At 35.6% G+C, this 13,372-nt stretch overlaps 1 protein-coding gene across 1 annotated transcript; it reads left to right on the forward strand.

Annotated features, from left to right (window-relative positions):
• The first annotated feature begins 9,841 nt into the window (after nt 1-9,841).
• LOC104094134 (cysteine--tRNA ligase 2, cytoplasmic-like) lies at nt 9,842-12,353 on the forward strand. The gene has a single exon (XM_018770086.3). It carries the CDS (start codon nt 10,166-10,168, stop codon nt 11,735-11,737), a length of 1,572 nt encoding a protein of 523 aa, XP_018625602.1. The 5' UTR covers nt 9,842-10,165; the 3' UTR covers nt 11,738-12,353.
• Nucleotides 12,354-13,372: the final 1,019 nt, after the last annotated feature.

The following is a 13,372-nucleotide window of genomic DNA, read 5'->3' on the forward strand; positions in this document are numbered from 1 at the left end:
CTTATAATAAATATACTCTCCTTTCGTAGGTACATAAGAAAATATCCTCCTTTCTTGTGGAGTGAGCCGAACGCCTCGGCAGGATAGATGCATATATGGATCGCGCCGCATGTCCCTCGGCAGTGTACGCGACACTCTGGATCGGGCCGTACATCCTCGGCAGAAATCGTGCTTAATAATAATAATTACACGATACTTTAATAGTTATTTCAGCTTGCGAAACTAATTGATAAATTGGAGAATCCTTGAAATTTAATGAATTATTATTCGTGCTTGTTAAGAAATTAATTGTTATTCCTGTAAATGAGATTAATTGATAAATTGAAAATTATTTGAATTTAAGGAATTTAATTAATATATTGAGAATTTTTGCATTTGAAGGAATTTGATTATTTTCGCTGCTTAAATAAATTATTGTAAATTTTGTAAATCATGCTGATTTAAATATCCTAGTTATATTTCAATTATTATTATTGACCCATAGTGAGTGTCAAAGTCGGCCATCTCGTATCTACCACTTCGAGATTAGGCTTGATACTTACTGGGTACACGTTGTTTGCGTACTCATACTACACTTGCTGCACTTTTTGTGCAGGACCTGATGCAACTACTAGTGGGGGACCTATCGTCTTACACTCACGTTATCCAGGGGCATATTGGTGAGCTGCACTTTCTGAGCCGTTCTGCAGCTACTAGTGTCTCTCCTTGTATTTTTAATTCTGTCTATTTTTATTTCAGACAGTATTTGAGATTTTGTATAATCTACTAGATGCTCATACACTTGTGACATCAGGTCTTGGCACACACATTGGTAGAATTTGGTGTTTTATTATTTTTTTGGTTTTAAATTTTGTCAATATATGCTAAATTTATTAAGTTGGCTTGCCTAGCTGTAGTGTTGGACGCCATCACGACCTATAGGTGAAATTGGGTCGACAACCTTAATTATATTATTCAAGGTGAAGTAACAATTCCTTATCTATTCTTGTGAAAATTAACTTAATCAACTTATATAAGTAATCTTATTGGGATTACATTCCTAAATATTAGGAGTTTTTATATAGTTCAAATAAGAGAAAACTTAATAATCAAAATTTTAGTTAATTCTAACGTCCTAAATATTAAAAATATTAATTTAATCCAATGTAAAATTTATTTATATGATAAAAGGTCGACCAATTTTGCGTTTAAGTTTCGTACTTTTATAATAGTCTGGATCGATTGAAAAAGATAAAATTAAGTGAAACGTTATTTTCCTATATATTTAGTAGTTTTAAATTTTTATTTACCACGTAATTACTATAAAATTAATATACTTTGTTGCAAATACTAAGTGAAGTAAAAAGATTTAATAAATAAATATTTAATAATCAAATTTCAATGAATTTTTAGATCCTAAATATTAGGATAATCAAATGACAATTTTGTCCAATGTGAATTATACTTTAAAGGAATAAAAAAGACAAACAATATTTCATTAAGGGCCTTCTTACTTTTAATATATTACTAGTCTAAAGATACGTACCATATCTCTTTAAAGTAATAAAAGAAAAGTGTATGTTCTTTTGTTTTTGGTCAAAATTAAAAGTTTTATTTCAACCAAATATAATTATATACATCCACTAGTTACATTTGACTCTATAACTAGTCCTCCATATTCTCACTACCTATTTGTGAAGGTATAACTCTCCCTTTCTAGTATATCAACTACCTCTAAACAGGGTAACTATTCAACAACTCTAAGGATCTCTTAAATTTGCTGAAGTGTTGCCCTCTTGTATGCAACTGTATGGCTATCTCTTTTAGTCTCTGTTGACTTTCTTTCTTTTAATCTTGAAATCTCCTTGCATTTCTTTCATTCCATACATGGTAGACAGTAGCAATACATAGGAACTTCATGATCTCTGCTCGTGGCTTGTTGTTCATCTTTCTGCTTATCCAGTCAATCTCTTTCTCCCAGTTGCTAATTCTCCTATTTTCCCCCAGCCACCTAAGTAATGCACTCTAAATTTGGGATGAGTAGGGGCACTGGAAGAACAGGTGCTGCAGGTTTTCCTCAGCTCTAGTGGTACATAAGGCACAGTCAGTTTGGACATGTATGCCCCATTTCTGCAATCGATCAACAGCAGTCAATCGACCCAGTAGTGCCAGCCAAAAGATGAACTTATGTTTTAGTATAGTAGTTGGTCCCGACACTAGCCCTTTCCATTGAACTTTCTGAAACTGTGGAAGAAAGAATAAGTAAGCCTTTTTAATGCTAAACTTATCTTTATCACAGCATTTGTGTAATGTCACATTGTAGTCCATATTCAGAAACTATTTATTTGCATCCAATATTTTCCTTACCAGCCAGCAGGCCTGTGTAGGTGTATTTAGTTGATGCAGTTCTTTCCCTTTGATATAGAAGATATGAATCCATTTTATCTAGAGTGCATCTTTCTTGGTTGTTACAGCCCATAGTAGTTAACTGATAGGTGCTCTATTCCATGTATGAAACTCTATGAAGGTCAGACCACCTGCTGAATGTGGTTTACATAATGTCTCCCATGTAACTAAGGCTTTCCTTGAGCTCTCATGACTGCCTGTCTATAGGAAGATTCTGCAAACTCTAGTTATGAGTTGAATAACCTTCTTAGGAATTAGAAACACGTGCACCCAATAAGTTTGCATCTCAAATAATATACTTTTAATAAGTTTCATCCTTCCACTATATGATAGGAATTTAGTGGACCAGCATCTTATTCTTGCATCCATTTTCTCAACCAGTGGTAGGCATTGTTGAACTGTGATCTTCTTTGAGGATAGAGGAACTACCAAGTACTTGAATGGGATCTATCCCTCTGAGAATTAAATTTCATTCAATATATGTTCCTTAAGTTATTGACTGATCCCTGCCACATACAGTGAACTCTTTTCCAAGTTTGCCTTGAGACCAGATAGTGCAGAGAAGTGGTGGAACTGCTGAAGCATCAACCTTATAAATATTGGATCAGCTCTGCAACACATAATTAAATCATCGGCAAAGCATATATGGACTATCTGCATCTTGGGTCATAGTTGAAGTCTGTATTGTGTCTTAAATACTCCATCACAAGAACAAATAAGTATGGAGACATTGGATTTCCCTGCCTTAGACCTCTCTTAGCTTGAAATATGGGTTTAAGACCACCATTGAATAACAAAGAATAGCTCACTGTGCTGATACACTCCATAATTAGGTTTACATACTTTCTAGGCATCCCATATTCTAGTAGGATCATTCTGAGGAAGCCCCACTCAACAAAATCATATGCTTTCCTAATGTCCACCTTAACTAGGCATCTAGGGGACACTCCTTTTTGTGTGTAACCCTAAACCATTTCATGTGCCACAATCACATTATCTAAAATGTTTCTCCCCTAAATGGATGCTGATTGTGAAGGCCCCACCAAGTAGTCAACTACTAATTTCAACCTAGCAGTAATGACTTTAGCTATCAGTTTGTACAGTGTAGTGTAGCAGGCTATGAGTCTGAATTCCTTTACAAAGGTGGGGATTTTTACTTTAGGGACTAAAGTCACAGTAGTACAATTTACTTCCTTAAGTAGTTTACCAGTTTGAAAGAACTGCATTGTAGCCTTTGTTACCTCATTCCCTATCAAATAAAGTACTATTTGAAGAATTCAGCTGGGAATCCATCAATTCCAGGAGCTTTATCCACTGGGAGATCTTTCAAAGCTTGAAGCACTTCTTTCTTCCTGTATAAGGGCCAGTTGTTGTTCATTAGTGAGACAAGGTCCATCTTTTGCTATGGTTGGATCTAGGCATGGCATTTCTGTTGCAGCTGTTCCCAGTAAGTTCTTAAAGAAACCTATAAACTCTTTTTGAATTAGGACAGGTTCATGCAGTTGTATCCCATGTTCTGTGCAAATATAGGAGATTATATTTGTGGCTTATCTAGCCTTCAGTGCTGCATGAAAGAATTTTGTGTTTGAGTCTTCACAAGCTAGCCATGTTGCTCTAGATTTCTTTCGAAGCACTTTCTCATGTATAGTTGTCCATTTTACCAGTTGTATCAAAGTGTCCTTTTCGGTTGTAATGAGCTGTTCATTGAAAAAATCTGCACTCAGTTCCAACTGTGTATGTTGCAGCTTATCTTTCAGCTCATTCAGTTTCCTCTCCAGTGTTGACATTTTTCTATTCATCTCAGAGGTTTCAACTCTATCAACTTGAGTTTCCTCCATATTGCATACATGGTATGTCCTTGTATATGTTGTCCCCAGGCTTTGCGTACTGCTTCCTTGAAGTTCTCTTGAGTCAAAAGAACATCGAGAAGTCTAAATGGTTGTGATGACCCAAAATGGTCATCTTATATTTTAGAACTCGAATATGCACTTTTAAGCCTTAAAAATCTCATTTTTACCCTCCCTCATTTGCGTGCACAGTTCGGGCAGGTTTCCGAAAAGCTTTTATATTGAAAACTGATGAAAATAAGAATTTTTGCCTTAAAAATTAATTTTAGTTGATTTCGGTCAGCATTTTTGGTAAACGGGTCCGGATCCGTGCTTTGAAGGTCCCGATAGGTCTGTATCGAATTCGGAGGTCCCTCGCTCAAGTTATGAATTTTTGATGAAAATTAATTATTTTTAAGAATTGATTGATGTTTGGCATTGTTAGTACCGGGTCCGTATTTTGGTTCCGGAGTTCGATACAGCTGCATAATGATATTTAAGACATGTCTTTAAAATTTGGTGAGAAATGGAGTTGATTTAACTTGATTCGGATGTCCAGTTGAGAAATTAGAAGTTTTAAAGTGTTCTTGAGATTTTCATTCGATTTGGTGCTAATTTTAGGGTTCTAGGTGTTATTTTGGCAATTCGATCGCGCGAGAAAGTTCGTATGATGTTTTTGGACTTGTGTGCATGTTTGGTTTGGAGCCCCAAGGTCTCGGGTGAGTTTCGGATAGGCCACGGGATGTTTTGGACTTGGAAAAAATCTAGTTTCTACAGATTTTTGTGTCTGTCATATCCTTCTTCGCGTTCGCGAAGGTCCTCTCGCGAACGCGAAGAGTAATCTGATGAGGCTGAGACTTCTTCTTCACGAACGCGAAGGCCTGGAAGTGAACGCGAAGTGATGGGGGATTTATCCTTCACGAACGCGACCGGATCAATGCGAACGCGAAGCATGTGGGGACCTGGGGTGGGGAGTGGGGGGGTCATTCCTTCAGTGCGAACGCGAGATATTCCTCGCGAACGCGAAGGCCAAAGGGGAGTGATCATCGCAAATGCGAGCTGGGCCTAATGAACGCAAAGTCTTGGAAGCCAGTACCTTTCGCGAATGCGACAGTGCTCTCGCGAACGCGATGAACACTATCGCCCAGCATTTAACAGAATCCAAAATGGGATTTTTGCCAAAAAACTCATTTTTCTCAAAAACCAAACGGTGAGGGGCGATTTTTCAAAAGTCATTCCTTCCCCAAATTATTGGTAAGTGATTCTAAACCATTTTCTTTCAATTATCCATTACATTTCTTGAATTTTCAACCTAAAATCTAGAGCTTTCATGGTAGAATTAGGGGTTAGGGTAGAAAATAGAGATTTCGGGAATTTGGGAATTTAGACCTCAATTTGAGGTCGGATTTCAAAACTAATTACATATTCGGGCTCGGAGGTGAATGGGTAAAAGGATTTTGGTTCGAACCTCGTGTTTTGACCAAGTGGGCCCGGGGTTAATTTTTTGACTTTTTGGAGAAAAATTTGAGAAATTTAATTTATGCAATATAATTGATTCCTTTAGCAATATTTGATATTATTGAGTCATTTTTGAATAGATACGAGTGGTTTGGAGGTGAATTCCAAAGAAAAAGCTGTGATTGAGAATTAAGTGGCCTTTGGAGCGAGGTAAGTGTTATGTCTAACCCTGACTTGAGGGAATTAGGAACCGTAGATTATTTGCTAAGTGAAATTCATGTGAGCGGCGTATATGTGAGGTGACGAGTACCTATGCGCTGCCAATTTACCTGTTTTTCCATATTTTTCTATGTTTTTCTGATATTGTCACATTCCTATGCCAAATTGCTACGTGTTATACTAGTGTTGTTTAAATTATCGTTCTTATCATGTTTACGAAATTTTCTGGTGATAATTGAGTTTTTATTTCAAAGTTAATATTGATATTATGGAACCAAATGTTGAAGTAAGGTTTGTACTTGTTATTCTATCTCTCTGTTGTTATTTATGCATTGCATTATGGTAAGGGAGAGTGTTAATGCACGAAGGGTGATGCCGTGCCATATTGTGAGTATTAATGCACGAAGGGTGATGCCGTGCCATATTGTGAGTATTAATGCACGAAGGGTGATGTCGTGCCATATTGTGAGTGTTAATGCACGAAGGGTGATGCCGTGCCATATTATGAGTGCTAATGCACGAAGGGTGATGTCGTGCCATATTGTGAGTGTTAATGCACGAAGGGTGATGTCGTGCCATGATATGAGAGTAAAAGTACAAAGGGTGATGCCGTACCGTTTCTATTAATTTTATGGTGAGATTGAGAGTAAAAGCACGAAGGGTGATGCCGTGCATTCTTCTTTACTGTATTCGATATTCCTGTTGATTCATGGTATATTGACTGCTCCGGTGATCATTATGTTGTAGTTCTTTATCTTGTATTCCCCTCAGTATGTCTTCCCTCCCGGCATTTTCTGTTTAGTTCTTCATTCCTGTTATTTGCGTATACACTGTTAAATTGTACAGGTTGATTGTAGGTGCCTTGCCTTAGCCTCGTCACTATTTCATCGAGGTTAGGCTCGACACTTACCAGTACATGGGGTCGGTTGTACTGATGCTGTACTCTGCACTTTCTGTGTAGATTTTGATACCGGCTCAGGTTGATCGAGATTTACTATTGGTCCGCTGTCCGGAGACTCAAGGAAGATCTGTCGGCGTTCACAGACCTTGAAGTCCCCGTCTATCTTTTTATGTCCTACTGTTTTCTTTCATTCAGACAGTTGTATTTCTTTCAGACTATTACTTGGAGTAAGTTCTAGAATGCTCGTGAATTGTGACTCCAGATCCGGGTGGTAGTAGTTAATTCAGATTTATGATATTCCGTACTTGTTATATTTTATCGTAGTTAATTATTGCTAATTACTGAACGGAAATAAGGAATTGGTAAATGATTCTCTAACGTTGGCTTGCCCAGTAAGTGAAATGTTAGGCGCCATCACGGTCCCGTCGGTGAAAAATTTCGGGTCGTGACAATGGCCTAGGCAATTTCTGTTTGGCCACACCTATTCTGATGATTGGTGAGTGATCTAAGTATTCCGGATGATGGTAGAATGCTTCCAGTTTTTCATACCTCATACACCCGAGATCATTACCAAATGCCCAATCAATCAAACTATATATTTTGTCCTTTGCCTCTCTTATTGCACCAGGAGTAAGTATATCCTTTTCTGCTGATTTGACCAAGTCCAGTCAAATCAGCAGAAAAAGATGAATATTGATCTTATATAGCTAATTCAATAAAGAAAATTATCATATAGAAGTCCTTAATCATCCTTTGATATATTCATCTTAGAATTTGTTTCAGTTTCATAAATTTATCACTTTAATTTCACAGGCTATTATGCTTCCTTTTCAGTTTCAACAAGAATACACAATCCTTGAATAATTAAGATAGAATAACTTAAAGTATGTTTGAAGTATTAGCTTAGAAGAAGCTTGTTTGAGAATCTAACATTACCAACAAAAAAAATATTTTTAAAACAAATATTTACTATTCGAGAAACTTATTTATCATCACAATTTAAAATTATCTTTTTTGTAAAATAAAATAACTCTCTATCGTGGCTTCATAAAGATAACTATTATCACCTAATTAATAAAACGTAAACTTATTTAAAGAAGAAGAAAAAATGAAGGGTTGAAAGAGATGTTCAAAGTGAAATAAACAAATATGTTGATTTTTCTATCTTAATAATTTCCTTGATATATAGATCAATTTATAGTAAGTTTGATTTAATAAAATTTAAAGAGAATACTTTACTACATATTTTAATAAGTATCACGAGTCACATTTTACTGATATTATAAAAAAGAATATGAATATTATACAACTTAAATCCATATCACGATCACCAATGTCTTAAATCTTTATAGATGTATTGTTCTAACTTAAGTATAATTATTAATTTCTGCATGATTAGGAATACGATACTCAAATTTAACTGCATAGATGACATAAAACTAATGAGTATGTGGTAAATTTTATATATTTACTGGTTATAATAATGATATTAATTTTTAACTAACAAATTTATTGATAATTTAATTAAGTTGGTTTAAAACGATTGAAATTAACTATAACAGAGTAAGAAAAGGAAAAAAAACAAACTTGGAAAGAAGCAACAATCTCACTACTATGCGTTTAGCAAATTAAAGTTACCTACGAGGAATAAAGCTCTTACATATTAAAATTCTAAATATTAAGACTTTCTATCTAGTTCAAATAAGGAATGAGTAAAAATTTTATTGTTTTTGAAATCCTAATATATTAGGAGAATAATTAAATGATAATGTTGTCCTATGTGAACTATATTTTTAAGGGTAAAATAGACGAACAACATTTCGCTAAGGGCACTCGTGCTTGTATAGATAGGTATAGATAGATGTACTGACCGTGTATAGTATATTTCCATAATTCATTTATATATAAGGTAATAAAATTTCATGATAAAATAATAATAAATGTCTTTAATAGGTTACATTACATTAATTGTGTAAAAAATATTTATATTGTCAGTGTATATAACTTAAATTCATGATAGATTTATTTAATCTTTTTGGAAAAAAAATAGATGAATTTTTTTCGGTTTGCAAGTTGTAAGATATTTATTAGATTTTATTTATTATTTCGCTTCGATTATATTAACTAAATAATTTTTTCTGGAACTAAGTAATATTTACTTCTAACAATGACTATTGGTAATTTACCGCGAATCATTTAGTTGCCTTCTTTGGAGTTCTTCAGATTTAAATAACTTTAATAACCCCTTGGCTCCAGTTCTAGAACTGTACAATGAATATAACAAGTAAAACATACCATATTGATATGAATCTTTCAAATAAATCATGATCAATATATTTACCATATTATACTCCTATATCGGAGTATTTCTTAACCTGTTGGACAAAAATCAGTGACATTGTATCCCCTTGCACAAAAAAGAAAAAGAAAGCTTAAACTATAATGAGAGAAACTACTTTACAACTTGTTTGAATGGTTGTTACATATCGTTTCATAATGTATCGTATTGCATTATACTGTATTGTGTTGTATTGTTTGATGAATACAATATTTGGATAGATTGTATCGTTTGCCGTCGTTTCATGATATCACGTACAAAAATATGAATAATAAACTTGTAATATTACTAAGAAAAAATTGGATACGAAGTAGAATTATTATATAAAAAAATATGGTAAAGGATAAAATATGATTATTTAATTATAAAGAAGGCAAAATGAGAGAAAAAAGCAAGGTAACGAGGCCATCGCACCAAATCCGTCGTTACATAAAGTGACACTTTTCATCGTTACGTAACAACGAATTTAACGATACGATACAATAAAATTTAAGTAACAGTCAAAACAAACATTGTATTTAAAGTGATAATATGGTACAAAATACAACATGTAACAACCATCCAAACAAGTTGTTAGTAAGAGAATATGAAGTTTGGAACATAATAAATATTTGAATCAGATGGGATCGATACTGAGAATTTTAATTTAAATATCGATTTAGATTTACAATAATGAAAACTATTTCAAAAATACAATTCTGCTTCGATTTCGAAAAGGAACGGTGGAAACTACCACAAACTTTAGAAGAAATATAGAAAGGAAAGGAGTTTATGCACGTATAAAGATATATTTTTACACCATGGAAAATTGCTTTCCCTTTTATTAGGTTGACCAATTAATGTTCGTATTTTGAACCGTGTAACCCCTAACCCAATTACGATTATGGTATGGTTTGATTATAAACCCAAACCCTATAGGTATAGGATTAGGGTTCTTTTTTAAATCACAAACGTAACAGGCTACCGCACCGCCACGGCGCCACCCACTAATATACTCTCAGCCAATTCAATCAACGAACAATTTTGCCGTCGATCAGAATGGCGGAGGAGAACGTGGCGATGGAATTAAAGCTATACAATACTATGACGAAACAGAAGGAGGTATTCAAATCGAAGGAACCTGGAAAAGTTAGAATGTACGTCTGTGGCGTTACGCCTTACACCTCCAGTCACATCGGCCATGCCCGCGCATATGTAGCCTTCGACGTTCTCTACCGGTATCTAAAATACTTAGGATACGATGTCGTATACGTCCGCAACTTCACTGATATAGATGATAAAATAATAAATGAGGCTAAAAAACGTGAAGAAAATCATGATCCAATTGCTCTGAGTTGTCAATTCAGCCAAGAGTTTCTAAAAGACATGGATGATCTCCAAGTCCTCCCACCGACTCATCAGCCGCGTGTAACTGAGCATATGGACCAAATTAAGGATATGATTGCTAACATAATTTCTAATGGATATGGATACACAATTGATGGAGATGTTTATTTCTCGGTCGATAGTTTTCCAGAGTACGGTAGATTATTATCTGGTGGAAGAAAATTAGAAGACAATCGCGCTGGAGCAAGAAAAGGTGAAGTTGATTTAAGAAAGCGAAACACTGCTGATTTTGCCTTGTGGAAAGCTGCAAAATCTGGTGAACCGCATTGGGATAGCCCCTGGGGTCCAGGAAGACCGGGTTGGCATATTGAGTGCAGCGCAATGAGCGCGCACTATTTAACACATTCGTTTGATATACATGGTGGTGGAATGGACTTGAAATTTCCTCACCATGAAAATGAGATTGCTCAAAGTTGCGCGGCTTGCCCGGAGAGTAATGTTAGTTATTGGATGCATAATGGTTTTGTTAAGGACAGAGATGGTGAGAAGATGTCGAAATCATTAGGGAATTTCTTCACTATACGTGATGTTACTCGATTGTACCATCCCCTTGCATTGAGGTACTTCTTATTGGGGACTCACTACCGGTCTGATGTTAATTACTCAATATCACAGATTGAAATTGCTTCAGATTCTGTGTTCTACATTTATCAGACCTTACGTGATACTGAAGAAGCCTTATTGTCATCAGTTTTCCAACAATTAAGAACTGATGAAACAATTAGGGACGTGGCGCGTGTTAGCTCTGAGGCAGAAAAATGCATCAAGAAGCTGCGTAATGAGTTGGAGACAAAACTTGCGGATGATTTGCATACACCTACAATTTTAAATGCTGCACTTCAGGAAGCCCTTGGACTTATGAATAGTTATTTGAACATGCTGAAGAAAAGGCAAATGCAACAGCGCCAAGAACAGTTGTTTTTGTCCCTAACTGAGCTGGAGAAAGAAGTTAAGGCGGTGTTGGATGTACTTGGATTGCTCGCTGCTCGTTCAACTTATGCTGAGGTTTTGCAACAGATTAAAGAGAGAGCATTGAAAAGAGCAGAGTTGACGGAGGAAGATATCTCGCGTGCAATAGAGGAAAGAGCTCTGGCAAGGAAAAATAAGGAGTTTGCACGAAGCGATCAGATTAGAAGTGATTTGGTGGCCAAGGGGATTGCTTTAATGGATATAGGAAGAGAAACAGTTTGGAGGCCTTGTGTAAGACCTGGTCCCGGAGAGTAATATTCCCCTCACTCTGCTAATGATTTTATGTTTAGGATTTGTTGCTTCACCATTAGAATCTGCGTCTTAGGACTTCTTCTTTTTCTGCTGTTCTTGATTCCTCTTTAGTAATTCTGTTAGGATTTTCATTCTACATTAGCATTTTATGTCGTTAATTAAACTCTGATGCTGTAAAAACTCAGGGCGTCTATGAGAGAAGTATTCAGTCTACAACTGCTGGGATCATTCAAGGTCTGAATGCAAGCAACTGTCTTTGCTTATGGATGAAGAACATTTGAACCTTTCTGATTAATTTCCTGGGGTTGGGATATAGGCCATAGACATGCTTGTGGTATGAAATTTTTAAAAATTGTCGCTGAAATTAACTATGTGTTAGCTTCAAGTACCACCAGTCTGATCTTCCTTCAACAATATGGCAGTGTTATCAAACGCGTGCTTAAAGCGCACTTAAGCCCCGAAGCGAGGCTCCAAACATATTGAGCATTTCGCCTCTCTTAATGGGCGCTTCAGTGTTGTCATCAAGGCTCTAAGGCATACTTTTCCTTGCTAACGAGCATAATCCGGAAGAGGCGACACTAAACAATTGATATTTCACTTTATTATAAATTTTGTTCAATTTCTTTGTCCATATATTTGGTATTCATACTTATAGATATTAGTCTTGGACTACACATACATATTTGTAGTTTTTCTCCATTTGAGTCTTTCTTCATTAAAGCCCACACTTTATTTGCGCTTTGCGCTTAAAGCCCCGACAAACCTTAGAGCTTTTTTGCGCTTTTCGCTTTTGATAAAACTGCAATATGGTGAGTGTGGCTAAGTTGAGGATGCAAAATGCTACAGCAATGGTCATTTTGAATCCTAGGAGAAACTTGATAGGTTAATAGCACTGGGAGATTGGTGCATTCTTGATTCATCCCTGAAGTTAACACTTTTGTTTCAGCTTTAAAGCTGTTTTTGGGAATTTACTACCAATTTCGAGACTGGCAAGCGTGTACGTGTCCCATGCTAATTGAATTTCTGAAGTTCTTGTCATGATATTAATTATTGAATCTCTCAAAGAACAAACTAATATCAAAATCTGTTTGAAATTTAATCTGTGCATTGATTTATAGAGCATGGTATAAAGAAAACTTATTTACTTGCAGGTCGCAATGCCTCTAGCACTCTTCTATTAAATTTGATCTGTGATATTTGTATGACGCGTCGTGCGCAACTAGGAGTGAGTGTGATGGTTTGCAAAATGCTTAGCATGGTAATTTTTGAAGGTCTGCTAACATCTTGTTGATGATTTACAAGCATCTGTAATTTCTAAGCCTTATTTTACTTTGACGAGATACATAGGATGTAATTTGTTGATTTGTGTTTTAAAGCTTAATTTGTTTCTGGATCTGGATATAAATATACAAGTAGTATAACCCGGACTTAGACACATAGCAATCCATGTATTTTCTTCCACTGACCTACTGTCTTTGCGTGTCTGTTCATAATTGACCCTACGAAAATGAAAGATCATGCTGTAGCTTTACTAGGAATTGGACTTGAATTTGAATCAGAATACAAAGAAGCCATATTCGTGGTGGTTTTTGACATCACGAAACTTCAATTAATCGTTGTTTTCTTTCACTTTGAATA

Source organism: Nicotiana tomentosiformis, chromosome 1 (assembly GCF_000390325.3).
Source record: "Nicotiana tomentosiformis chromosome 1, ASM39032v3, whole genome shotgun sequence".
Classification (NCBI taxonomy): domain Eukaryota; kingdom Viridiplantae; phylum Streptophyta; class Magnoliopsida; order Solanales; family Solanaceae; genus Nicotiana; species Nicotiana tomentosiformis.

What these genes read in the sequence shown, in the direction of transcription:
- LOC104094134 (XM_018770086.3), top strand. Translation starts at nt 10,166, where the DNA reads ATGGCGGAGGAGAACGTGGCGATGGAATTAAAGCTATACAATACTATG.